Source organism: Haliaeetus albicilla, chromosome 5, assembly GCF_947461875.1.
Source record: "Haliaeetus albicilla chromosome 5, bHalAlb1.1, whole genome shotgun sequence".
Lineage (NCBI taxonomy): Eukaryota > Metazoa > Chordata > Aves > Accipitriformes > Accipitridae > Haliaeetus > Haliaeetus albicilla.
This window is the reverse complement of record NC_091487.1, coordinates 27142185-27169662: the sequence shown is the minus strand read 5'-3', so window position 1 is coordinate 27169662 and position 27478 is coordinate 27142185. Positions and strand designations below refer to the sequence as shown.

At 39.2% G+C, this 27478-nt stretch overlaps 2 protein-coding genes across 4 annotated transcripts in view; one reads left to right on the top strand and one right to left on the bottom strand.

Moving 5' to 3' along the window:
• The window catches only part of SEC23A (SEC23 homolog A, COPII coat complex component), a 30505-nt gene extending 14190 nt beyond the window's left edge, over positions 1 to 16315 (bottom strand). Inside the window, exons 1-11 of one of the 3 annotated variants that reach the window (XM_069783933.1) lie at positions 15870 to 16315; positions 10855 to 11096; positions 8948 to 9005; positions 8582 to 8668; positions 7167 to 7403; positions 6980 to 7059; positions 5911 to 6055; positions 5411 to 5569; positions 4456 to 4571; positions 2243 to 2366; positions 1008 to 1088 (exon numbers count right to left, since the gene is read on the bottom strand). In XM_069783933.1, coding sequence (XP_069640034.1) covers positions 1008 to 1088; positions 2243 to 2366; positions 4456 to 4571; positions 5411 to 5569; positions 5911 to 6055; positions 6980 to 7059; positions 7167 to 7403; positions 8582 to 8668; positions 8948 to 9005; positions 10855 to 11075 — 1308 coding nt within the window. In that variant the 5' untranslated portion in view covers positions 11076 to 11096; positions 15870 to 16315. Of the gene's footprint in view, positions 1 to 1007; positions 1089 to 2242; positions 2367 to 4455; positions 4572 to 5410; positions 5570 to 5910; positions 6056 to 6979; positions 7060 to 7166; positions 7404 to 8581; positions 8669 to 8947; positions 9006 to 10854; positions 11097 to 14906; positions 15025 to 15555; positions 15706 to 15869 lie in introns of those variants that run through there. The other 2 variants (XM_069783932.1, XM_069783934.1) reach the window with 2 other exon arrangements.
• Positions 16316 to 19113: 2798 nt separating this feature from the next.
• GEMIN2 (gem nuclear organelle associated protein 2) lies at positions 19114 to 27268 on the top strand. Its single transcript, XM_069783936.1, has 10 exons — positions 19114 to 19327; positions 20002 to 20086; positions 21283 to 21372; positions 22972 to 23031; positions 23199 to 23309; positions 23914 to 23958; positions 24714 to 24782; positions 26095 to 26205; positions 26424 to 26482; positions 26803 to 27268. The coding sequence occupies exons 1-10, from the start codon at positions 19206 to 19208 to the stop codon at positions 26840 to 26842; spliced, it is 792 nt and encodes a 263-aa protein (XP_069640037.1). The 5' UTR covers positions 19114 to 19205; the 3' UTR covers positions 26843 to 27268.
• The last annotated feature ends 210 nt before the right edge of the window (positions 27269 to 27478 follow it).

The window sequence follows — 27478 nt, the reverse complement described above, 5'->3', positions numbered from 1 at the left end:
TAGAAATTAATCATTATATAATTGCAAGGCAACAGACATGAATTCACAATTAAATTTTCTATTACCTCCTATGATTTAGATATGTAGCTTAAATAAGGAGATGTACATTTAATTGTTTTTTGGCTTTTTAACTTTTATTGTAATACATGCATTCTGTATGCACCAGACCACTAAGAAAAAAAAACCCAATGCTTATTATATTGAGATTTTTAGTTCACAAAGATGCAATTACAAATACAAGGAAAATTTAGGCATGAAAAATGCTTGATTAAAGCAGGCCATTTGTAAGCATTTTCATACTGTAAAGTGTTCTATTATGCAAATTGTTAGGAACAAAAGTGAGACTTCTCAAATGTAAGACATTTTGGTTACTTGCAGGAGCTGTTTTTGATTAGCAATCAAATGCAAAATTAAGCTGTAATAATATTATTCAATAAGAAAATAAGTGACTATTTAAGTCTGATGTAAATTTAAAGGAGTTACTTCAGGAGCCTGTAATAGTTACATATTCTAATCAATTAAACGTGCATTTGGTGAAACAGCTACAAAAATGGGAAGACAGGGTCAAGATAAAGGGGATGTTTCCATGGTCTTGTGTCCTCCTGTTCTCTCAGTCTTTCTAAACAAAGTACTTTTATGGTTGTCTTTGGATAAAAGGACATAGCTCTGATTTTAACAATAAAGCATGGTAACTCAATTTCTACTTGGTTTCTGCTATGCCTGCATCTAACTTCTTAGTAATAACTTTAAAGCAACCACTCAGTGGACAAATCTAAACAAGTAACAAGGGATCTGCAAAGTCTAATACAACTTGAATCTAATCTAGCAGTAAACAGGAGCTTATCCAAAAAACAGCCCTTGCATGTATTTAATTTAAAATTGGTAAAAAGTGAACACTATTTGTTCCATTTATGGAAAAGTTTCAGCCTCTCTTCAGATTCAGAAATCCTAAATCATATTTTTCCCTCGATAGGGTATTACCTTCATTTTCAGCAAAGTTTACTTACATTTTCTGAGACACAAGGTCCTTTAGAGTTGAGAGAGACACAGGGTCCAATTGCTCCAGAAATCTTTACTTCTCTTGAAGTCTTCACATTTAGAAGAAAAACATACATTAATATGCCACACTAAGAAGAATTCAGTCTTATTTTATCATTAGTTAATGAAAACCTCAATGAATATCAGTCTTGATACCATTAGGAAAGGTTATACATACAATAATACTTGATAACATTTAGAGAAACTTTTCATGTGCTCACTTTCTACACTTCATTATGTATGTTAGCTATATCAATTAGCACATCTGAAGCATGAACATAAATTAAAACATGGGAGAAAAGCTGCTGTTATTTATAAACCTGAGGGCCTAGAAAGTATACTGCATAATGTCTATTTTCTAGCAAAGCAATTAAAATATTCACAAGATGAGATTAAAACTGAAGACTGGTAATATAAGCCTGTACATACTCCACAATGAATGTATACTCTATCTCCTAAACATATTTAGCTAAAAGCAAAATCCAGTTATTTACATTCTTCCAATGTAATTTTCCTGTTTGAAGTGATTTGTACATCCCTCTAGAATTGGGGCTCCCTTTTTGTGTTTTCCAGGATCTTCCAACGAAATTCACAAGAACACATTCATGAAAAAAGAGGGTTTGATTATTTGTCCTGCTAGTAAAAACTTTAACAGAATTTTACTGACCAAGAATATAGCCCCATATTCTTCTACAAGGCAGGATTGTAATATTTTGCAAGAAACATCATGGAAGACAGTACCTGAACCTAGCACATTCAGCTCTAAGCTTCTCACGAGAGCAGAGGTGAAAATGAATGTTGTTGAAGTGCCAGAGTGGATTCTAATAAGGACAGAAAATGAAAGGAAAGCTGTCCTGGACTACATAGAGAACCTGGACCTAAAGCCAAGAAACGCTCACTACTGATACCAAAACCTACGCACACAGCATTGTGAGTTTCTAACACAAGACACTGATTTTAGTTTAGTCGCCCCTTTTAGCTGTCACTGAATGCAGAGTAAGTAGGAATTAACATTATACCTAACTCACGTTTACAGAATCAGGGAACTGCAAAAAGATAGCTAGACAGTAATAGCTATGTCCAAGCCAACCCTAAAACACCTGTTTGGCATGTTCCTCAAAATTCCTTCAAGGGCAAAGATTCCACAGTTCGTAGCCATCCTATTCCAGTGTTTCACTAACACACTGTATTTTTGTATTCTTACCTTTATTTCTAATGTGCCACCAAATCCCATTTTAAATTGTCCTTGCATATCTTTCGTGAATACTCTCTGAAATGTTTGTTTGAATAAAGATGTATTGAAAGAGTCTCCCATTACCATGTAGCCCCTAGACAACAATAAAACAAACAAACAAAACCCTCAAAACAGATTACTTACTATGCAGTAATTTAGTACATGGGATTTATATAGCTTATTTCTATTAAACACTACAACTAAAGACAGTTCATTGTGATGCACATTTCTGCCCTCTTAAAATGGACTATCATTAAATTAATATTTTGCTACAGTGTTAGGGAAGAAATTTTTAAGTGAGCTTCTTGCCCAATCTGCATTTTAAGGTCATTGTGATTATAATATATAACAAAATCTTTCACTGGGAAAATACTATACTGGACTTCAACACTAAGAATGTCTCATAGCCTTGTCATACAAAGTCAGTTTACTTCTAATATTCAATATTCCAAACTTATTTCAGGCTTAAATCTATGCTCAAGAAGCATTATTTATTTTTATGCTTAGCAATATTCTGTTGATGTAACTGCAACAGTTGCCGCTTATCATGGAATATCATACACTGCATTTAGGAAGTAGTAATGGGAGATATTATTTTTATTCATCCAAAAATATTAATTAAATCATATTAGTAAAATATGTTAATTGGTCAAACATTACACCTGAATGAAGTTATATAAGTTTTCAGGTGGATACTCAAAGACAGAAGAAAATAGTCATGGGCAGAATCAGAAATTCCTCCCTGTATGCAGGATGTAACCAAACAGAAAATAGGAACAGCTGTAGGAGAAATAGACAAACTATACATTAAGGCTAGTTTTGCTGGAAGAGCAGAAACAGGGTAAGGTGAGTCACAAGTACAGACAGAAAGAACAAAATTATACCGTAGTATACAGACAAATACAGCTTTTTTCATGCAGAAAAGGAATAGGAGTCAAATATGCGGGTAAAGTCATAAACTTAAAGATCCTGAGCAGTGGAAACTCCCAAGCTAAGGCTATACACACAGCTCTGAAAAGAAACAATCCAGCAGTGATTAGCGTGGCCAAGCTGGCCTGAAACTCAGTGGCATATGTTCATCACAACCTGCAGCTGCATCTCTCATTCTTCTTGGTATGCCTAGTTATGTAGCATGTGCTTAGGATCCTCTCTCATACGAACATACTGACAGGGAACTAAGGCAGCCCATTACCCACAGATATACCTGTTATTAAACTGATAAGCAAAGATGCTTCATTTAATTTTACCTGCAGTTGGTATTGACAAAGCTAACAGTAACAAGCAAGAAAAATGAGCTTAGCAAAAGAATCCAGACTGAATAGAGAAGTCTAACCTAAAAATCAAATGTTATGTAAAGCTGTACTAGTAAAGATGAAATATTATGAGTGTGGAAAAGACTTTCAGAAGGAGAAAGAAAAGACAGTCTTTGAAAAAAAATAGAATTGGCGGGATTTACAAAATGAATGAGGTACTTAACACGCAAACAAGTGTCAAAAGCTATCCCAGACTGTAGATCTGCACAACAGGAATGGTGAGGGTGTCAGCCACACCGACAGAAAATAGGGGAGTGGTTTCATGAGAAAGACAAGAAGTTGCTTAACTGATGGCAAGACAAGCTGAAGGGAATACAAGACCATGTCTGAAATGTAGAACTGCATAGAGGGAGCAAAAATCAGGAGCAAGAGATGTACCTGACAATCACCTAAGACAGTAGTTGAATCTATGAACAACAGTATATAGAAGGGCATAAACAAGACACAAAGAATAGCACAGGTTTTTGTACCACTCTGAACAGCAAGAAAAAGGATGACAGCTCCTTATCTTTACTGAAACATGCAGCATACATATACACACACTGAAAAAGAAAAATAGCAACAGTGCCTATGATAAATTGTCTGTTTAAAGGATTATCCATGTTATTTAAGCCTCAAACAGATCATATTAAAATAAAAACAGCAAACCCCGTTCTGATTAAGCCCACAATAGCAGTGATTAATTTGCCAGAGGCTGAGAAATTCCAAAATTTCAGTACAAATGCAACCATCACAGTATATCAGAGTGGGTTTGTGCATTTTTTTTAAAAAGTAGCAGAACATTTTTTTGGCAAGTGCTTCCTGTCAAACAATTTAAAAAAATTAAAAACTGCATCTTCATATACTACTTAAAAATGAATAAGCACATACCCAGTGTAGTTGGGACAACACTTCATCTCCAGAAGACCAGTCTGATCCAATGCACACGCGTATATGTCAATAACATGACCATTTGTTGCAGCCCGATTAGCCAGGGCTTCAAAATGCTAAATCCAAGATGAAAATACAGTTCATAGCAATTTACGATGTGAACTCTCCTCATCTTCATATTAAATCCTAAACTCACAAAATTTTTCTAAAACAACATTACCAGACTTTATTCACATCATATTCTAATACAAGCTGAGAGAATATTTTTTTTCTGAAGTTAAAATTAAGACTGGAATTTTCAACGCTTGCGGGGTTTTTTCTGACCAGCTGAGGACCTGACTCACACTAGAGAGACCAGTGGTTGCTACTGCATAAACTAGCAAATGACCTTGATTTTTTTCTTTTTAAACTTTGCATTAAGTACTAGATCCAACACACAGAATTGAATTTACCTTTCTAATCTCAAGTGTCTATAATGACAAGTGCCTGCGACTGAGCTAATTGTTGAAGCTCCCATTATAATCAGTTAAGATGAATTCAACAGGTTTTGGGTGCAGTTCACCTGCCCAAATGTAGATTTAAGATTAAATGAACTATACCTAAACTCTACTGCCTAACCCTTCTGCAACTACAGAGACAGTTTTGAGCAGCTGTCTGAGAAGGAGACCGCCTTTCTCTAGATACAACATTTAGTCACATAATTTTTTTCTGACTTAAACCAGAGAAACACTACAAAGAACTTTAATGTGAGCTAGACGAAGTTCTAACTTAATATACTGAAATTTCTGAAGAAATTCCTGAAGACATACCACTATTCAGAGACAGGCAAACAAAACCACACAATTCCCACCTCTTTATACATTTCCTACTACTAACAGTATTTTACAGTGCCAGGCAATCTAAGTGTTTACTTACTGGTAAGATGCCTAAAATATCACCCATGATCATCTCTTACCTTAGTACCCTTTTTAACATATTTAGCATTGTCTTTTTCAATGTCATGCCATGATCTTATAGGCAACTTCAATTCATCCCCTACAACCATGCCAGGTCCTTGCGTAGCTGGTCCTCCAATGAACATCATTATACGTGCACCAGTATTAGGAAAAGTGCACTGCAGGAAATAAAAGACAAATAAAACCATCAGGTTTTGCTACAAAATGAACAAAAGAAATAGCTATGCGGGTATTTATCACGTTAATAGGACTCTAACAATAACTGTACTTTTTCCTTCCCAAAACTTAAATCTGCTGTTAATGCAGTCTCAATTTTGCCTCATTAAAATGCATAAACACCTACAATTATTCTATGCACATAAGGGATGATATCCATCAGAATCATCATACAAATATAATATGCATCAATTACTAAGGTTTTTACATATTGATTGTGGCAGCTTTTCTGCAACAAAATAATCTGTTTACATATTAGCACAACTGTAGTTAAAGCTATTACCTCAAGGAGCCCTACAGCTATAGAAAGAGCCACTCCAGAAGAACGTAAGGGCCGTTTTCCTTGTGGAACAGGCCAAGGATCCCGTTGCAGTTCACCCAAAAGATCAGTAAGATTCATATCAATTTTCTGCACTGGCTGCAAAAATCTGTAAACAAACATATGGAATTAGTTTAGATTCAAATTGTTAAATTAAAATTTTATCAGTTGCTCACTAGCAATATATTAGACATATATCAGCAATGTCTAATTCTAGATTCTAGTTTGGATTCAGACCCCTGTCTCTGCCTCACCAAGATAATGCAATTTGGTATTACCACACACACAGCACACTCAGCTTAAGTTCTGCAAAGAGCTTGTAAAACAAAAACTTGCTGACTTACAGATATCGCCACTATCCAGAAAGAACCCTATCTAGTCAAAAGAACATAGCAGATGACCTATGAATCTCAAAAAGAAACTCAAGTTTCACTACTTCAGTGAAAATCAAAGATCAGAAGAAACATTAACGTATAGAGAATTTTTCATGCTCTCTGCTACAGGCTGTCTACAAATGCAGCTATTTATTGGAAGACAGAGACTGCAAAAATGTCTCTCTCTCATCATTTCATAAATTTCTTCTATGTCACAGTAGAATACACAGGAGGACCAAACACCAACCCACAATTTCCAAATGCGAGACAGAAGAGGAGGGGAGAGGAGCAGAAGAGGGAGAAAAAGGGACAGCAAAACCAAATATCCACATAAGGGGCACTAAAGCAGCTATTAACGTTTTCCAGCATACCAGCCAACAGAAGCATCACTATTTACGTCTCCACAATATGCCTATATAACATTCTCTCAGAACATTTCCAAAGCATCATCCAGATGATTTTACTATCACTCATTAAGTCTTTTCTTCCTAGTACAAACTGTAGGAAAGAAACAGGCTATAATAATTAGTCTCCTAGTAAATTTGTGCCTGATCAAAAGGTTCAACTGTCAGTTGATTGTTTTCATTGTCACAAAACATAAGTCTTCCAGTAAATCAGTGTAGTCAAGGTATGTTTTTTAGATGTTTTAAGCACATTACCTGTTAGAAGGTGGTGGCTGCTGCACTTGAGGACCCCGACCGACTTGTGAAACAGCTACTTTTGTAAGCCCTAGCATTTCCTGTAGTTAAATATGTAAGATTTTATTACAAAAATTGTTTACAGACTATTTGAAGTTCTTCACCATCATCACCTTGATGATTTCTTTTTGCTTGCTTTTGTGGTTACCTGAAGCTGTTTTGCAGATAGGTCCTTTGTTCCTCTGAAGACATAACTTTTGGAAATTCCTTCACAGCCAAGCTCATGAACTTGCACCATTCGGCCAAAGGTAATGAGACCTACTAACGCAGTTGGTGGCAGGAGACTAAGTGACATTTGCATGGATTCCTTCAGAGCTTGCAAGTCTTCATCTTCCATGCATGTGTCCACAACATAAAGAAATATCAAAGGCATCTGAGGACCACGCTTTAAGAAACACAAATATAATCACATGAAAAGCAAATCTTGCAGTATTTACAGCATCAAAAATGAACAAATAAAGTACATTTTGTAAAAGTTTTAATTTTAATCACACCAATAATGTCAATGTTCCATCTAACTTGGCTCCCTCTCAAGTAGTAACCAGTATCTGGGGCTAAAGGGAAACGAAACCCCTACCATAATGACATCTGCACAAAAATGAAATGCTTACTACAGAAGAAAAGAAAAAAATCCTTTCAGGATGTCATGATCATTTTGAAGCACGTGCCAATTCTATAAATCTTTTAATATACAATGAGCTTTTATTGCTCTAAGTGAACATAATAGTCATAAAGCTATTCACAGTTATAAAATATTCCAACCTGATGACATTCTGTGGCACTCCACATCATAATTTTACTCCAGAGATCATCAGTTCTTTTTGAATAATCAATTAAATAATTAAACTAATTTTGCTGTACTATGAGCAAATATCCCCTTTACTTTGTGTTACAAGAGTTATCAAAAAGTAGAGATTCTGTTCGGTCTTTGTTCTTCACAATCTGAATGCCTCACTGAAGTCTTACAAATTTTAATCCCTAAAAATGGAATTTAGAGATTACAAATTTGCAATTGCAAATGTTTGCAATTTGGGGTTTTAGGTCCCTTTTTTTATTTCTAGTCAAGTAACTTCTACCCTAAAAAACAATGAATATTAAAATTCAAACACCTGAGTTGAATATGTATTAGCTGTTTTCTCTAAACCAGCTGGCCCTAAGACTAACTCATAATCATTCAAATACAAACTTAAATTCAAATGATTCATGAGACATGAATCAACAGTCAGCCAAATTTGAACTGAAATCATTTGAGCAAGCAACAGCAGTAAGCAGACCCCCAATACAAACACAAATTAAACTCCTGGTAAAGAAACAGACCTAACAGAAATATTGCCTTTAGAAGAGACCACTTTTTTTTTTTTTTAAACCGGTCTTATTAGCCATCCTTGTGTTCTTATAAAAAGTTATGTTTTCCATTCCCAATTGATGACATAAATGTTCAAGCTACTAACAAGCACATACAGACTCGCAGTCATTAAAATGCAGTGAAGAAATAAAATTGTAATTAATTCTTTTGTATATTGCAAGGCTACAGAAGTTAAAGATTTTATTTAATGACTTTACCTGTACTACATATTCAATGCTGGAGAACTGAGGCAAAAGTTCAGCTGGCTGATTCATTTCAGATATGCCAGCATAGGTAGGAGGAAACTGCAAATAAACACAAAGAAATTAAGTATAAATAAAAGATTACAACTTCTACAAAAACATACATATAGACTACCTTCCTCTGCAACAGATGTTCACTATTCCTGTCATGAAAAAAATCTCAATGCAATCCCTGAAGATATTGTGAGGGATATATATGAGAGCTGCACACTCATGCTCTTGCTGTCTACCTCAGTTCTCAACTATAATTTGAAAAATGAGGATTTTCGCTTTTACCTTATAAAAAAGATTTTCTATATCCTGAATGTTTCATTTTCTTACCTGATTTCTCTGATAACAAAAGTTGCAAGCCCAGAGTTTTGCTCGATAATCCACTTGGCTATAAAAATACAATAAGAAAAGTTTATATAGCATGAACAATTCATTTTCCTCCACTGAGAATTTGCAACAAAATGCAAAAATTTTTTCAAAAACAGATTGACTTTGAAAAAGCTTCCTCCTAGCATACTTTCTCCTAAATAGCATATTACAAATTCAAAACAAGTGTAGTCTTACACAGATATATCAAATTATTGTCTTTAGAGAGGAAGAATGGTCTTCAAGGAAAAGAAGCAAATAAGAAATGTAAGAATACAGATTCAGCACCTTTATTAGAGATTTTCTGCATGGCTTTAGGCAAATCATTTTAACTCTCCCTACCTTTGCGTTTTTCTCCTTTCTCAGCCTGTCTATTAGCTGTCAGTCTGGGACTATCCTGAGTATACCTTATGCCCTAAAAAAACAGGTTCCAACTTAGCAGCTCTTTCTCTAGTGAAAGTAACATTTTTTTCAGTTGATGTGCCTACTTCCTTTTATCTACATTTTTATTAGTATTCAGATAGTTAAAATAAAAAATGCAACTTGTATCTTCATGCCATAAAGATGTCTTACAAAGTCGTACTCACATCTTAAGGGAAAGTAAACTTTACATGTTTTCAATGTACACTTCTTGCTATCACATCTTCTCCTGCCTACAAGGGCAAAAGTCTTTTTAAAACATCATTAAATCTTTGGATAAGTCCCAGCATGCTGTAAACACAACACAGCTCTATTGAGATCAAATGATCTATACCAATTTCAGGGGCTGCAGGTTATCTAGCCCGATTCGCTGTGCCACACAGGCTTCAAAAGGTCCCCCCAAATTGAGTCTCTAATCACACCTTGTAAACAAAACAAAACAAAAAAAACAAAAAAAAAATCCAGTCATGACTTGCACACATGACACAGGAAAAGTATACAGAGTTCACTGTAATGTCAGGGATCTGACTGACCCTTTACAGCTCTGTCTTTCCATTATTTTTCTTCCAGTCCTCAATAAAAGATAATGCTTCCAAAAAAGTTAGCTTCCACTAAGTCTGACTTACAGTATAATCAGACACTGTGTCTATTTAATACTGAAATACAATTTTACATCTGCTTTGTGTCTTTTCTCCCAAGCAGGTACAAGTCGTTCATAAAATTAAGTTCATTCTACAGGATCTTTTACACCATGTCTAATCTCTCACTATCACTCAGTACCTTTCTCATGCCTATCAAACTCTGCCTTAGATTTTGTTCCATTTCCTTTCCATACTTCTGTGATTGGAATGACATATGAAACACTTCCTCTGCTTCCAACCTAAACTTATCCATGACTAGTCCACAATTTGTGCTTGTGCCAATATCACTCTTGAGCTTAAACAGCTTTTCACCCCCTCTCATGCCTCCTTCTGATGTATCTATCTTTATCACATCTTTCAGCTTCTGTTTCAGTAAGCTAACCTGCTTTGGTCTACCAATTAACTAAGGTCAGTAATAAACATAGTTTATTTCATTTGGAAATCAACCTATATCAGGGCCCAATAGTTAAAAAGATACAGCAAAGTTAACTTTTTACCCAAATAATCTTCTAGAGACAAAATGCAGGAGTATACTAACTCACAAGATACGTAGTTCCAGAAAAATAACATACCTAATCATTACTTAAGTACGTTGAAAAGACTGGTTAAATGAAAGCTATGCTTTAAGTATATATGTTACATATGCAAATCTGTGTGCAGAAACTTCTAAGATCTGGAAGTTTGAGCTGTATACTCATGTGAGGAGTACTTGAACTTCCACGCACCAGATCTTTTGCATAGTTTAAGTGGCACTATTCTAAATACTGTTTGTAAGGTAGAATATTGGCATAACGTATGTATTAGGTTTACCATAAGGGATTCAGAACAGCTCGACACGTGGTCCTACTGCACAAAACTGGCTCATACTGAATAGGAGGCAAGTCTGGCCGTTCCTTCAGTGGTGTGAAGAGGGCAGCCACCGGGACTACCATTCTTGTGGCTTCAAGACGACTTGAAGGCCAAACATTCCAGCTGAATCTAACTCCATCTCTGTCCTCATTCTGCTGGATAAATTCCAGGAAGGTTGTCATGGTCAACTTCTCTGTTTATCACTAAAATAAAAAGATAACCATTAGCAGAGTGTTGGAATGCAAACATTTTTAACCACTAAATACAGAATGCACTTAACGACAGTCACACATTCAAATACTGTAACTGAGTTACAATCAATCAACACTGAGTAATGCTTCTTAAATCCTAAAGGCAATGCACAGAATACCAAGGTGAAACGAAAAGAAATTAAGACTCCTAGCATGCAGCAACCTCTTCAAAATAACAAATATTTGATATGTTGCAAGTTAAATACCTACCGTTAAAATAGTCCATTTCTGATCACTTCCTGACTTAAAGCAACAAACTCAGGCAAGGAATGTTACAAATAAAGCAATAATACTAGGGTAGGTCAGAGTAGAGAATACGCAGCACACTAACACTATAAAAAGACTTGCTTACAAAAAAATATACACGCTGCTTTAAGGACTTTCACTAATGCATTTAGTTATTCATTCTGTTCATTATTCAAGAATCATTCATTCTTGCAAACTGTTTAATCCTCTAACTTCTTTTAAGAATCAAATAGCAAAAAGTATTTCTCCTAAGTGTACTTGTTTAATGTCTTCCGCTGTATCAAATTTTATAAGAGTTTTCTAACCCTATTTTCAGTAACTCATGATGCAGCCTACATGCAAATATAAAGGAATAACAACATAACATTCCACAACAGTACATCTCTACAGCAATGCTAGGAAAGAACTTTGTAAGAAATACAAGTGCCATATTCCACTACATTATCTATGAAGATGCACCTTTCAACAATTGTTTCAATTCAAATTTACCATTTGGGGCACGAACCTAAGGCTTTCAAGATTTTCAGCTACAGTTACTCAGAAGCTGGAGCACTAGGGAACATAGACACATCTGAAAAGCTCAACAGTTACCTGTGAACATCTGGGAAAGCCAGCAAGAAGCACGCTGCCTCCCCCCCAACCCAAAAACCCTCAGCTATATACACACTGTTCCTGAATACCTGCTGCGTGCTTCCCAGTACATTTTATAATACATAGAGTACAGATTTTCCAGCAACTAGGATACCTAAACTCCCACTGCCTAGCCTAATAATTAAGAATTTACTGTAAAAGTCTAAGTGAACCACCGAAGAGGTAGTCTGGGAAAATACTCCTAGGTTTCAATTTAGGCTGTACTAAGTTAATGAACAGCTTTTAGAAACGCTGGAATCCTCCTGGATTGGGATTTAGATCAGGAATTCTCACAAGCACACTGACTTTCTTAGTCCTGCAATTACATATGCTAAAGGAGACTCCTGTGAAACTCTCCATTTATAGAGACCTAGCTCTCTTTTCTATGACAGTAAAAAACTTTTCAAGTTCTTTTAAATTATAGTTTAACTTAATGGGTTTATTCTAATGCTGACTTTTAAGAAAACGGATTAACAACATCCATAAAACAAAGAAGCCCCACATTTCACAGTTAAGATCATTAGGAGATAACCAACTGTCAGCATGTGATGATAGCTACAAAAAGCAGTCTCAAAATTGTTCCTATAAAACACAGACTGACAGGCAAACTTAACTCTATAGAATACACTTCTCTTAAAGTTTTCCACAGGTGCTATCACTATCCCTTATCTCCACATTGTAACAGAAATACCATGATAATTATTCTGCCAACATTTTAATGGCCATGTCATCTTACTGGTATTAGGAGCAAATCTACATGTCATGGCAATTGCAACACAAGGAGCCATACGGGACTTTGTACAGAAAAGCATTTCCACAATCACTTTTACTCAAATTGCTGCAAGGCCATTGGGCTGAACAAGGCCATCGGGCAGGGAACAAAACTGAGTGAAAGCAAAGGGAGAGGATATCTGGAAGTCATAATTAGTACAGAGGGATCATAGACATAAGGTAATTCAGCTATGAGAGGAAAGAACAGTCTGGTATTGGAAAAGGATCTAGAATTTAAGAGATTTCTTTCCTAATACATCAAAATCCATCAGTGTTTTGTAAAAGAGGTGAAGGAACATTATCCCTGAAAAATGAGGTATTGATACAACAATCTGCATGAGGCAACTATCTCAGCTATAGCCACAAACTGAATAATGTCTCCTTTTAAAATTATCTCCTGAGAAGACAGAGAAAATTGCAACTTAAAAGGCCATTTCAGCCATTCCATAGGCATCTGCTACAAAGTCCACCAACTCCATCTCCATACACTGCAATGTGAACTCTCACCTTCTGTACTGGACTTTAAAATCTTTCCTCCACATTATACTCTAGCTTTGTTTGAAATGGTTTTACGTGGACATTATTTTTACCATTCGGTTACTGCTCCTCAGAGGGCAATGTATGAACACCAGTGTGCAGTGACTAATAAAGTACACATATATATATAAAAGATCTGTTGCATTTACTGAGTTAAATACTGTCACCTTCTAGTAAAGTATGTATTTCCTATTCAGAAGGCAGAACCTGCTAATAGATTTTCCTCCATCTTTTCTTCCATCCTTTTCTTCCCTTCCAAGAGCCAATAATGCTTACATATTTCATCATTCATCAAATGTGAAACTCACGGTCTGATAGGTTACATTCAGTTTCAGTACCATTGTTATAGCTATGCAGACACATTTTCTAGGACAGGTGTGCAGATGTGTTACATTGGAATAGCAAACCCTCCTGACCTACAGGCTACATACCAAACTTCACACACCTGAATGCCACAAAATACGTACTGCCCACCTCAGAAGACCACAGAAAAGTGATTTTCAGAACAGCTGAACAGCAACAGGTCCCATGTTGGGGTGTCACTACTTTAGCTTTGCTGGAGAACGGGACATCCAGACAAGACCAGCAGTACTTCCTGGCTTGCTTTCTTCCTCCCTCCCACTGCTGAGGCTCAATTTACCTTGCATCCCCACACCATGGCAATCTCACTCTGTGTCACACAAAGAAGCCACATCTGAAATGCACATAGAGTCAATTGCACAGATTATACCTGACTATGAAGGCTTGATTCTCAGGTCAGTAACAGTATTCATGAAATTTGACTAGATGCAAGACTACAGTTAAGACTTTCTAACCCTTGCACACATCAAACATGTTTGATGTGCCATTCAGAAAGCTGTCCTATAGCTGAATAAATGGTTTTGAAACACATTGCTTTGAAAAGACATGATTTTGAAACGCTCCTAGAAACAACTGCAAACCGTAACGATAGTTTCTTCAAAATAGATTATTCTAAAAGCTCCTCCTTCATCTCAGCACCTTTAAACATTTACACACCACATGTAAATGTGTCCCAACAGAGAAGATCACCAAAATAATATCCACTAATCCTTGGACACACATACAGCTGAAATCATAACATTTCTCTCTACAGCACTTTAAGAGCTCCAGCACAGATGGATCAGGGTCCCTCGTATGACCACATATTTACATACCACTAAATCAGTACAGTTCACTGTGCGCTTTTCTTACAACAAACCTATTCTTTCAGTTTATTATGCATTAACAATCTGGTAAAATAAGGGATTAAGAATAAACCTTTAATTCATTTTGTATGCCAAAATCAGCGTTTCAGATACAAATCTATTTCAATTCCAAGGAGGAGACAAATATACAGGGAGAATGACTTAGTACTTAACTAAAGCAACTTCAAGTTGTCAAACTGACAACATAAGAATTTCATTTTCACTACTCAAACACAGCCATCCTCCAAACCTGCTCTCCCAGTTTTGCTCACTGAGGGCTTTTTTTTTTTTAAAAAAAACCACCCACCTAAATTAAAACCACATAATCAAATGCAGCAGGGCCTGCCTAAACACCATTTTTGTGTAGCTTTACCTATATCGCAAGGCGCCCCTGCCCGAGCCCCCGGCAGCGGCACGACGCGGGTACAGAAGAGCTCCAGGACAGCAGCGCGGCAGCCGCTGCCGGAGCGAGCCGCCCTGCACACCCGGCGCAGGGCCGGCCGTCCAAAGGCCGTGCCCCGCCGGCCCTACCCGAGTGCCGGCAGCCCCCGCCGAGGACGGGGCCCTCGGCGGCCGCTCGCACCGCCCCGAGCCGGCCTCCGCCGCGGCGGCCAGGGTGGGCGCTCCCCGCCCCATCGGAAGGGGCGCACGCACCCCTGGCCCGGGGCCCGGGAGGCCGCGGACGGCGCTGACCAGCCGCCGGCGGTACCCCCGGCCCCTCAGGGCCGCCCGGGGGTCCGCCCCCCCACCGCCACGGAGGGCGGCGTGAGCGCCCCAAGCCTCGTGAGGGGAGGCGGGGAGCGCCCCACCACGCTCCCTCCTGCCGCAGCAGCCGGGCGGGAGCCCCACGGCCCGAGGGCCGGGGTGCCCCCCGTACCCGCGCAGCGCGGGGAGAGGGGCTGCCGCTACGGCGCCGGCGAAGGATTCTCCTCACCGCGGCACCCCCCATCTCGCGCCGCCGGCCCGCTCCGGCTCCCCGCGCCCTCCGCCGCCCCCCCCCAGCCCCTGCCCTGCCCGCTCACCCCGCGTCCCGGCCGCCGTCGCCGCCTCCCTCGCTCGCCGCCGCCCGCACGCAGCCGCCCCGGCGCTGCCGACGCAGTCAACATGGCTGATGGGAGAGTTCGCGCCACGTCAAGGGGCAGAGAGCGGCGGGCCGGGGCGGGGGGCGGGCCGAGCTCCGCGGCTGCCCCGCCGCTCCCCGCCGCCCACACAGGGGGGGAGTCCTCGCCGCGCCCCGCTGCGGCCCCGCTCCCGCCGGGCCAGCCCGCCTGTGCCCCGCGGCCCTCGGCGGCGACCGGGCGGAGGGGCCCGGTGTCAGTCATCCCTCACCGCTGACCTTCGCTTCACCGTCCTGACGGCTCCTGCTCGCGTGTGCTTTCTGCCCCGTTCGGTTTTCAGATTTCTTCTAAAGGTCGTTTGTCTCGATCTCGCTCCTAAAACCGTTCGGGAGAGGAGGCATCGCGGCCACCGGGGGGGGGGGGAGTTTGCCTTCCCTACCCTTCGGCTGCGCTCGGCTAGCCCGGGGCCGCGCCTCTGCCCGCAGTTACCGGAGCTGTCCTCGTCTTCGTCCTCGCCCCCGCCGGTGGATGTACTGCTCCGCTGCTGCTGCTAACTGTGTTCTCTGCTTGCGAGGGGCTGTTTCAGGGAAATCCTCGGGACCAAGCCAGCCGGGCTGCTGGGAGTCCTGGAATTCAATCCTGCTTGTTGCCTGTCTTCCACCATGTGCATTTATGGCAACTTTTTAACCTCGAAGATTGTTTACGTGTTTCTTCGGACTGCCTGGGAAAAAATATATTGAAATTATATTCCTGGTGGTTTTTAGCCTGAGACAATACTTCATCTCATATTTATAAATATTGAGAAATATAACACATGTTTATTTACTATCCACACAATAACTTTCATGTAGCCACTAACTGTACAGTTTTGTTCAGGTTTTTTTGTGAGTGTGGTTATTTTTTTTCCCCCAAACCCAAGTTATAGTGATGCTTACGTTTCAGGGCACTTCAGAATCGTTTGAAGTAAGCCTGCCACAAAAGGCTAGAACAGTAACTTCTCTCTTTCCTGAGATATCTCAGTGCAACCCATATGGACATGGGGGAGGACTGAAAAACTTTCTGCTGACTACCACGTCCTCCATCACCACAGCTCTGAAAACACGCTATGACCACCAAACAAATATAAGTGACTAAAACATCCTTATGCTCTTTTCTTATATGTCAAATGTAATTATGATAGAATTTCTATGCCATTACTATTTCCAGTATTGTTTGCCAGTCCTCTTCAGCCTAAAAACATGAGCAGGTAATAACAGCAGAACTTAAAAGGAGGGATTTTAAATTTCCACGTCCACAAATCTCACTGCCGGTTGTGGGAGCATTAAGCAGTAGCTTGCCAAGGAAATGTAACCTCCTCAGTCTGTAAAAAAAAAACAAAAAAAAAACCCCAAACCCAAACAAAAAAACCCCACACAACAACAGGGCAATTCAAACAGATGCGCAGAAAGCAATTCAGCAATAATTTCAAAAGTACTAAAATACTCTGTGAAACATTTTCAGAAAGTTACACTGAAAAGAGGCAAGTCCCAAAGTCAGAACCGCAGGATGAACTCTATAGACAAGAGGCAACTGACACTTAAAAGGGAAGAAGGAAGAACAGGAAAGTCTACTATTCTGAAAGTTCACTACAAATAAAAGGTATACAGTATTTTTAATCAGTCATTAGCACAATTAAATTTCATTGCATAATGACTCAATCCAATGCTCTAAACTTCAAGAAATGTCACAGCTGTTACAATGGTGCAAACCACAGAGAAAAGCAAGGGGAAGCAAAAAAACAGAACAGCAAATAGGATCCTAACATGGTGTATACTCATTATAAGAAAACACTTTATTGTATTAGAATGTACAGTGAAAGCATTTCATTTTTCTTAATGCAGAATTTTTATGTGTTAGATTTTTTTTTTTTTTAAGTCAGCAGTACGTGTCCACTGATGGCAACTCACCGTCTTTGAAAAAGTACTCCTCCATAATGCCTAGGCAGTTGAGGAGAAAGAATATTAATTTCCAGTTTCTTTTTCCTCTTCCTCCAGTGAGTCTTGTTTACTAGCCACTGCATCAACATTGTTGGTAAAACTTGTTAGGAACAATTTTATTATCCGTGGAAGACTACCTGTAATAATAAAAAATATGTTACTTCATTTAAAAAATATCAATGGAAAGTTCCAGAAAAAGTAAAGATAGAAAGTATATTTAAAGTATATTTCTATCTGTGGTTTCTCTTTCTGCTCATAGTTCTTGACTTCGCGACAAATAGAAAAAAAAAATTTCTGAATATTACAAAAGTATTAGAACTTTTTACAGCTGGACTCACCAAAGTTTTTGTCTTGACCATTGATCAGCCTTTCCAGAAATCTCACTGTAGTTTTAGCTAAGCAGGTTTTATTTCTAGTGGTGACTGCAATTGTTGAATACTCAACTAGGATGTTAGATCCGGGTTTCAGAATTAAAGCTCCCTGTTACACGTAGGTGGTTTTGGAAACACCTTAAAACAAACAAAAGCCAGTGGAGAGGAGGAGTTAGGGTAGATGTTTGTTCAGAACTGCTAAAATACAGCCTTGCAGAAAAAAAAAGCATTGCTTGTTTTGAACGTATATCAGAAGTATTTAGAGCTACTCCCATCTACTAGATGGACTGTAGGTAGCACCAAACTGACTTTGCATGCAGAACTAATAGGAAAAAATAATATACAGATTGACATTTTACATAACAGGAATTTCATAATACACAATGATTACAGCGTTATCCTTCTGCTTTTTATCTTAACTGAGAAACGACCGCCCTCTGTGCTAAGGCTACCTTGCTTTTGATTTGGCACATGGATATTCCCACATAATAGTATTTAGATAAACCCATACAGCAACAAAATAAAAACTCAGGCACTGACCCTTCCACAATGAGAACTGTTTAAATTTACAGCAATTAACTTTTATGTAACTGATTTCATCCACAGATCTCAATGCACTTCAAGGAAGGGACAGGTATTATTACTACTGGATGTCCACAGGTAGAAAACACTAATGGATGAGATTTAAAGAACCACTTGCAAAAACTACAGTATATTAGAATAACAGCACAGGGCCTAACAAAAGTGGTTATTAAAGGCTTATACCGATTCACCACAGAAAGAGGCCTAGTTTGATGGGCATCGAATTGGCACAGCCACCTTCTGCACTGCTCTTTGGCCAAATTTCCCTTTGTTCCCCTCCCTAGGTTTTCAGGGCAGCCACCACCTCCAGAGCAGGCCGCCGCTCAGGGCTTGGTGTTTCCGCCCCGGTGACGCAGCCCCAAGCACGGAGCGCGTTCACGGTATCACTTCTACCTCAGAGCGCAATACCAACGCGCCCTTATCAAGGGCGCAAGGACCGAGAGGAGACAGGAGGCCCGGGGGGTGTTTATAAAGGCAGCGCTAACCCCGAGGAGGCAGCGGGCGCCGCGGGCAGAGCCCCGCCCCTTCCCGCCGGGCGCCGCCGCTCTCGCGAGAGCAGCCCGCCCCTCGCGCCGCCTCCCAGCGCGCCTGCGTCGCGGCGGGCCGGCCCCAGCGCTGCCCGGGGAGGCGGCCTGCCGCCGCCGGGGGAGGCGGGCGGAGCGCGGGCGCCCGTAGCGGCGTGGCCATGGAGCCGGGCGTGGAGGAGCTGATGCCGCGGCTGCTGCCCGTGGACGACTGTGACTTGGCCGAGGACTTCGACCCCACGGTGCCTCCCAGGACGCCCCAGGAGTACCTGAAGCGCGTCCAGTGAGTGGCGGGGCGGAAGGGCTGCGCTCCCGCGGGCCGGGGCGGCGGGCCGGGCCCGCCGCCGTCACCTCCGCGCCGGAGCGGCGCGGCTGCGGGTGCTGCCCGGGCCGAGCTTCGCCTTGGGGTGCGCGGGGGCTTGCTGCGTCGTGCTACCGTTAACCTGCCAGCCGCAGCCAGAAGAGCCGTTTCCTCAGTGCTCCCGGCGCGGCGGGACCCCGTCCGGCATCGCCTCTAAACCCGTCCGCTTTCTGCGAGGCTGCCGCTTCTGCGGGGCCGCGGAACGCCCGCTGCACGGCGCGCTCGGCGGCGGCGAGCCGCGGCAGGCTCGCAGCTCCACGGCGATCCGCAGCTCTGGGGGCCGGTGCCGCCCTGCTCCCCGCAGAAAGGTGGAGGTCCCGTTCTTGGCTCTCCGTACCGGCAGCGGCGGCCTCCCGGGGCCGCGCTTCGGGCAAGTTAGGACGTAAGCAAGCTCCGAGGAGGCCAGAGCAGTCGTGCAGCAACCGAGAATACTCGATCTGTAACTCTCAAGTCAAACCCTCTGTAAGAATTGCCGGTATAGTCAGTGTTTTACTCACCTGAAGGTTTCCGCAGGTGCAGTATTTCAGAGACACCGGCATATAACCACCACCTGTTACAAAAAGAAAAAAATGTAGCCACTTGATTTTATTTTGTAGGATTGAAGCAGCTCGATGCCCAGATGTGGTCGTGGCGCAAATAGACCCCAAAAAATTGAGAAAGAAGCAGACAGTAAACATTTCAGTAAGTTTGAGAGATTTTACATGTTTTGTTTTGAGCGGAAAAAAATTAAGGGGAAAGGCGTTAATATCATAATGTTTGTATTAATTTGAGGGAGCGGCTGGCGTAACTAAATAGCACTGCTAGATTTTAAAAGCATCTACGGAATTAAATGTCTGTGTTTGAAGAAACACCTGTTCAACTGCTGGCTAACAGCAGTCTTTAACTGATCTAAATTGGTAACATCCATACTACTTGATACACAGCAGACTGTTTTACTCTCTAAGGAAATCAAATGTTGCATTAAATTTTACAAGTATTTAATCAAAAAACCTGCATAAACTTTAGACAAAAAATACCTCCATACCTATATTTAGGTTTAAATATACATCTAGGGTAAGGGTACTAAAAGCAGCTAAGCTTTGCTAAAGTTAGATGAAATTCTAGCACCACTTTTTTCCTTTTTGTGGAATATTTTATCGGAATTTTTCCTTACTGCCTATGCAGATTTTTCTGTTGTCACGCTGCCCTGCCAGCATGGTCTTTAGTCTGCTTTCAAATAGTTCAAGAGACCAAGTTTGCCTTTCTCTAGTGAAAACTATAATCTGAAATTTAACTACTAGATTGCTCAAGAAGAGTTTCTAGTACGGACATATGACCATGTAACTTCTGTGACCATTCAGTTCATTTGTCTCGTCTCTTTGTAGTGGCATTCTTAAACATTTGTAGAAAGGTGTTTGGTTTTTTTAAATAAATCTTTCATGCTAATCTTTAAAGAGGTTCTGTCTACTTAACTGTCAGAGTTAATTTCCTAAAAGATACTTTGGTGGTCTTCTGTCTTCCTCAATTTATTATCTTGGCAAGTAGAACTCCTGAGATTGATAGCAGCTGTCCAAGATAAGGAAACAGCTCCCTGCTTTTTATAAACAGGGAAATTAAGGCACAACAATTGCTGAAAATGAAGACCTTAAATAATTCTTTGACCATGTATTTTGAATACTTAGTCTTCCTTCTTATTTGCATATGAGAAGAGTCAGAAGAAATTTTGTCTAAACCATCTGTTAAGTCAGTCTTGGATGTCGTCATGAAATTACCTTTCTTAAGCAAAGATTTAAAGGATATTGTTTACCCGACAGTAAACATTTACTGATTCTCTTGCTCTTAAGGGTTCTTCTTATAAAGCTTTCTTTACATTATAATTATTGCCAGTGTTTTCTTAGATTTCTGGATGTCAGCCTGCTCCTGAAGGATACTCTCCAACGCTCAAGTGGCAGCAGCAGCAAGTGGCCAATTTCTCAGCTGTCCGTCAGGTACAAAATGGTGTGTGTGAGGGGACTTGCACTGTCTAGATAGAACACGTCTGTGCTTTACGGGGGACAACCTTATATCTATTATAGAAATGTTATGACTTTATGGTAGGACAAATATTTTAAGTTCTTGAAAAAGAACTGAATATATACTGTGGCTTTTAAACCTCTGATAAACCTCTTGAGAGTCATGTTTAAAAAAAATTATCCTTCAAAGTCAGCAAAAATAGCTGTCAGTATTTAGATTAAATCATATAGAGTAGCTGAGGGAGGAAAAAAAATCCCTGTGATGTTACGCAGTTATATTCAAATCTAGTGCTAGCAGGAATATTCTGCAGAACTCAACATTAACTGAAAAACAAGTAGATTCTAACCCACCAGGAAATCCATGTATGTAGAACACACTGTCCATTTAGGATACTGTTGACAGTGGTGGCACCCATTATGAGGGGAAATACTGATTTGGTAAAATGTATTTGTAAGATTGTAATGTTAGCACAAACTTAAATCTTGCCTACTGCGTTTCCACCCTGCTCTTAAATAACAGAACAAAAATGGAGAATCAAGCAGTCTCTCTCTCTATCCACAGTTCAAACAAGGTGAAATGTGAAACATAATAAAGAGATAAGTAGAGATCATTTATGACTCCAGTACTGCAGAAGGCATGTTTACAATGCATTGATACTGCATTGTAGGAATACCTCAAGTAACTGAAGTATAACCAGCTGCCCTGAAGCTGCTGTAGCATTCAACTTTGCATAAGCTCATTTACCCTGTTTTTTCAGGGAGGTAAATCAGTGATCTGTACTACTGCATCTACATTGTAAATACTGACTGAGCTACCCCTATTTCTACAAGTTATCACACTGTATATCGTATATTAGGCATAATCTAAGGTTTTAGTAGAACTAAGGAAACTGACATCTAAAGGCATATTCACTACACAGGTATTTCTTTTATACACAAATCAACTGTTCTCTCATCTGTGCCAGAATTAACGCTGTGAAGTATGAGAATATCCTAAAAAATATTTGAGAAAAAAAGAGCATCAGAAGTCACTTGTTTAAACACTATGCATCAGCTACTGTTAGTTAGTGTTGTTAGTGGTCATTTTTACTGCTACAATAACAATTGGATTGGGGGAAAAATTTCAGGTAGAAGGTAGAAGAAATATGCTAGGAAAGCACACTTGCTGCCTTTCTAACAGTTCTGTAGACATCTGATACAGATGCAGACCACTGTTGGAAACAGGATATTGGCTTTATGTGTGCTTTTGGACTAAATCAGGTTGTTTTTTTCTTAAGCTTGTTATACCAAGAAAATTCTAGAAGACTATTAAAGCTTACTACATCAACTTAACTTTATGTAGTAGACTTTAAATTCCTTCAGCTTTTACCATTACTTCCAAAAATCCAGCATGAGCAACTTAGTTACACTTCTACTAAGAGGCATGGTAAATACTTAGCCAGTTATGCCTCTACTGATTTATAGAACATCATAAAATACACTCTTTATACATTTTAAGAATAATGAAGAGAATTATGGCTCAGATAAAATAACTGCAAAGTTAAACTATGATTTGGCTTTTTTTTAATTACTCAGAGCCTGAACAAGCACAGAAATCGCTGGCGGTCACAACATTTGGACAGCAATGTTACTATGGTGAGTAGAATTCATAACAGTGCTGTGGGTTTTTTCCAGTCATTAAATCTGTGGTTAATCTTGCTTTACAGTTTAATGTAACAACTTGTAAATATTATCATGTCTTTTCTTCAGTGTCTTCAAGATAGCAATATTTCACAGTTTTAACTTATTTTTATTTACTTCAGCCAAAATCGGAGGATGAGGAAGGCTGGAAGAAGTTCTGCCTGGGTGAAAAAGTATACTCAGAAATAGATGCACTATCTGATAATGAAAATCTAGGAATTGATTACATAAAGGTGAGTATAGGACTTCTATCTAATTTTCAGCTGCTATTTTCAAGAGTAACTGCCAGAAACAATCCTACAGTTTATTACCACTTTGTGCTAAATAGGAAGTAGGCTCTCCAATGAGCCCAGAAAGTCCAATTTTTCTTCCCTTTCAAGTGGAAGCTGAGTGATGCAGAGGAAAAGTCTATCCCTTCAGTCAAAAAGTTAAAGAGTTCCTTCATCTGTTACCAGCTAAATCACATCACTTTGTTGCTCACTGAACTGAATGGAAAGCTTTCTGCATAGTCTGCTTTAATGTTTTGTTGAATAGTGATATGTGGTTTCTGTCCTCATACATGCTATCCTACAAACATGCCCTTCACTGCATCATTTTGAAAAAACAGAACTTTAACAAATAGCAGTAAAAACAAGGTTCTTTGATACCAAATTTGACTGGACCTTATCTTGAACTTGCTTGAAGATTTTTTTTTATATATATCTATATTTCAAAGCTCAGAACAGACTTTCAAATCACTACAAATGTCTGAGCATCACATCAAAATGTTAGTATGTTCTAAATTAGAACAAAAATGTTTATGATTATGTCTGCATTTTTGAACTTGATTTTTTTCAGGTGGGCTTTCCCCCTTTGCTAAGTATTGTAAGCAGAATGAGTCAGGTAAGCCTACCTCTTAAAATCGCATAGGGACATTACATAAATCATTATTTCTCGTATTCTATCTGTTGTAGAGGTCTTACCTATTTTTCTGTGCTAGAGTAGGCAATTGTTTATTACAACAATTATTGTATATTTACAAGGAAAACACATAATCTTGCCTTCAGCTACAAACAACTTTACTAGTAAATATTTATCATGACTAGTTTTAAGAGTATTTTGTCCTTGTAATTTCTCTGTAGAACATTTAATCTTTGAATTTTTGTTGAATGCCCCATTAGGTGCTTGGCAGTGTTTTTAATATTTCCCATTTAGTGTTTTTTAAGTGCGGTCCTTCAACTTGATAGTGAACTCTTGCGTACGTTGCAAGCCTAGAAGAATCACACTTACCCTTCCTTTACTATGTTTCCCACTAGTCACCTTTATAAAGAAACAACCACTCAAGATTGATGCCTCTTTCCTAATCTGTAACTTAACCATAACTTTTTGTTAACACAGAAAATTACTTCCTAGCTGAACCTAGGACAATTTTATATAAAAGTTTTTTCCAGGAACTGGTGCTTTAACACTTACTCTACCCTTATATGTAACTTCAACCTGGAATAAATACCGTATAGTATCACAGTGGAGTAGAAATACATAATGTGTATATTTTAAAAAAATCAAATTGCTTTTTATATAATACAGTTCTTGGGATAGAAGGACAGCAAAACAAAACATTGCAGATATTGTATTGTCTCTTTGTTCCTCTTTTGAAGGCAACAGTAACCAGTGTCTTAGAATACCTGATAAGCTGGTTTGGAGAGAAAAAATTTACTCCAGAACTGGTAATTTTTAATTCATTCTAACTACTTGCACATGAACGCATTAAACAAGGGATAAATTGTTCATGATTTATATAAAGCTACTTTCTAAAGAGTTCTCTAGATGCACGTATTGTATTCAGTTACTTTCAAAACTTCCTTGATTAGATACTGAAATGAGTATTCACAGAACTTTTTGCAAGGCTAATTACAAAACATAACAGATACAGATCTATCAAGTACTGCCAAAACCCTCTCCCCTTTTTATCATTCCCCACACTAACTTAAACCACAAGGTTAGATGAGTGTTGGCACTGGGGAGAAAAGAGGGTCAGACTGCAGCAGCTTTGATTCTGACCAGCTTAAGTTGTCAGGGTGATGCACACTGTATTTACCGACATGGCCATTTTAGTTTGGAGATGCATGACAGTGTGCTGGCAAAGACATGTTTAATCTTTCCACATGCAGCACAGATGAGAAAGCTTAGCTGCATTAGTGTGGTGACAAATTAAACCTAGTACGAAATTCTGATTGGCAGGGTACATTAGAATGGAGTTTGGCCACAACTAAACTGACTACCTGTGTAATGGCATTGTATCTACAGAAGACTTTGGTGGATGCATCTTATCTCATTCAGTACCAAAAAGCAAGAGAGTAATGAAAAATTACTTCCATAATACTAAACACAGTTTCACTAAAGGCCTTTCATGTTCTGTCCTTCTCTGTAGGACTGTTTTCTTTTTAACCAATATGCTGCAGAGAATGTGCATGTTGACTTTTAGTTTATTCCCATAATGAAAGCCACTAGACACTGGAATTAAGAAGTTAGACTGGTAGCAGAAGTTATATTTGATAAGCATGCCGTAGAATTCAGTGAAGTAAAATGCTAAGGACATGTTTTCACAGTGGTGCAAATCTTAAAGCTGATCCAACAGCATTAATTGCACAAAGATCTGACTTGATACATTCACTGTTCAGGAATGTTTTTCCACCATTTGTGAAGTTAAAAATTAATAGATAGGTAATAATCTTTAGATATTACTAAAATAATCCTTCCCTCAGACTTTAATAGTGTGAGCTGTATTAATTTATATCTTGGCTAGTATTAAAAAAAAATCAGGAAAGCCAGGAGTACTGCTCACAAGAAGCTTATCTAGAGGCACAAAATTCTACTGTGTAGTGTCTCATTTGGCTTTAAAACTTTAATTCTGGCAGTAGCACTTAAATGCAATTTTGTTTTGAGACCTATGCTTCAGGCCTACTCTATATAACAAGAACTCCAAGAAACTTCAAAGAAATGCTCATAATTAAAACTTTCTTATTTGAATCCACGCAGGGTAGATGGCTTTATGCACTGTTGGCATGCCTTGAAAAACCTTTGCTACCTGAAGCTCACTCCCTTATTCGACAGCTGGCAAGACGATGCTCTGAAGTCAGAGTACTAGAGGTAAGATCTAATATAACATTGCACAAAGGACTTGCTGAACTTAGCAAATTATTAGGAGGATGATTTTTCAATTCTTGAAGTCTTGGTAAGTAATTTTTCATGTCCTAAGTTTGCTCAAGAATGAAGGGAATATTACAAGCATGTAACATGGCAGGTAACAGCTTTTCTGTTTGACACAGGTAACAAAAGAACTGTTCTAATATTTATTTCTCTTTCAGGAGAACAAGAATGAAGAACAAATATCAGCTCTGAACTTGATAATCTGCTTAGTTAGCAGGTAATGCAACTTGCATACCTAAAACAGCAAAATATGTCCAGAATAAATATGTGATTACTGTTGTCCTAACCTAGATTCTTTTAAAGTGGAAGTCAATTAAAATGCCCTGGGCCTATGTAGTAAATATCCTCAGCTAAAAGGACTTAAGATAAACCTAAAAGTAAATTAAGCATACTGGTTGCCTTGGATGAGCCCCCTGAACTGCAAGCTCTAATTATGATAGAAAAACTAAAAGAAGAGCTAGAAAGCAAGGGGTCTATCAACTCAGAGCAAAGGAGTATGTTGCATTACAGGTTTCTTACTGTGTTCCACTTCACTAGGTACTTCGATCAACGTGACTTGGCTGATGAGCCTTCCTAGACTGTTTTGAGAATATCAGGTATTTTGTGTTGCCATGGTACAAAAAGCATTATCAGAGCTAAGAGCAAGACACTGCACTGTTCAGACCTGAAGCACTATACAATGCCTTCAGAACACCCTCACGATAATGCATTTGGGACAGCTATGAGTAACTTAAGCTGAACTTTAGCACAAGATTGTCACTGTCTCCAATGTCATCATCACCATCATCATAAAATGGTCAATGAAGTGTCTGGCATCATCTCTCAAGCTATTATCTTTGTAAAGTACATTCCTGGTTAGAAATTTCTACCATCTGAGTAATCCTGTGGACACTGCTATTAGGTGAAGTCTGAGGTTACGTTACAAATGATTGTTCTTTATCTAACACAAACCTACTGAGGGCTTTTTTAATAAAATGGAAGCATTTTAAAGAGTGTTCTTAAACATTGTGGTTTTTCTCATTCTTCATACTATTTAACAGCAGCCTTACTGTAGAAATCTAGACAACTAGGACTGTGTTTTTTTCAAGCTTTGGTTCCCAAGCTTAAGCACTGCTAAGCAGCTCAAGTATAGCAACTAAGTTACTGAAACAGTTATTTTAGTATTACTACTCAGGAAGTAGTAATGTTTGTTTTATTATTTTTTAGTAAACAG

Excerpts from the sequence above, each read along its gene's own strand:
- GEMIN2 (XM_069783936.1), top strand. The coding sequence starts at position 19,206 with ATGGAGCCGGGCGTGGAGGAGCTGATGCCGCGGCTGCTGCCCGTGGAC. Across the intron at positions 19,328-20,001 it reads GAGTACCTGAAGCGCGTCCA|GATTGAAGCAGCTCGATGCC; the intron begins GTGAGTGGCGGG and ends TTTATTTTGTAG. Across the intron at positions 23,959-24,713 it reads TTGTAAGCAGAATGAGTCAG|GCAACAGTAACCAGTGTCTT; the intron begins GTAAGCCTACCT and ends CCTCTTTTGAAG.